At 72.6% G+C, this 376-nt stretch overlaps 1 protein-coding gene across 1 annotated transcript in view; it reads right to left on the bottom strand.

Annotated features, from left to right (window-relative positions):
• Positions 1–358, bottom strand: part of NXNL2 (nucleoredoxin-like 2) — a 10,036-nt gene extending 9,678 nt beyond the window's left edge. The window contains exon 1 of the mRNA XM_010568693.1: positions 57–358. Within this exon, the coding sequence (XP_010566995.1) occupies positions 57–358 (302 nt within the window). The remainder of the gene's footprint in view (positions 1–56) is intronic.
• Positions 359–376: the final 18 nt, after the last annotated feature.

The following is a 376-nucleotide window of genomic DNA, read 5'->3' as shown; positions in this document are numbered from 1 at the left end:
GCGCCCGCCGCGGGAAGGGCCGGGCGGGGCCGGGGGCCGCCGCCGCTGGTACTCACTGCTTGTAGGGGTCGTGGAAGGGCAGGGCCAGCCAGTCCCCGTGCATGGCGCGCATGTAGCCCGCCATCTCCTCGGCGCTGTGGTCGGAGGAGACGAAGACGACCTCGAAGGGGGCGGGGGGCTGGGTCTCCTCCACCAGCTCCGTGTAGAAGTCGCAGAGGACGGGGGTGAAGTCGCGGCACGGCGAGCACCAGCCGGCCGAGAAGTACAAGCCCACCACCTTGTTCTGCAGGGCCTCCTCGGGCTCCACGCTGCGGCCGTCCCTGCTGACCAGGAGCCGCCCGCTGAACACATCCACCATGCCGCCGCCGCCGCCGCC

Source organism: Haliaeetus leucocephalus, unplaced genomic scaffold (genome assembly GCF_000737465.1).
Source record: "Haliaeetus leucocephalus isolate CR32 unplaced genomic scaffold, Haliaeetus_leucocephalus-4.0 Scaffold251, whole genome shotgun sequence".
In the NCBI taxonomy this organism is placed as follows: domain Eukaryota; kingdom Metazoa; phylum Chordata; class Aves; order Accipitriformes; family Accipitridae; genus Haliaeetus; species Haliaeetus leucocephalus.
The sequence above is the reverse complement of the archived record's forward strand: the minus strand, read 5'-3'. Positions and strand labels throughout refer to the sequence as shown.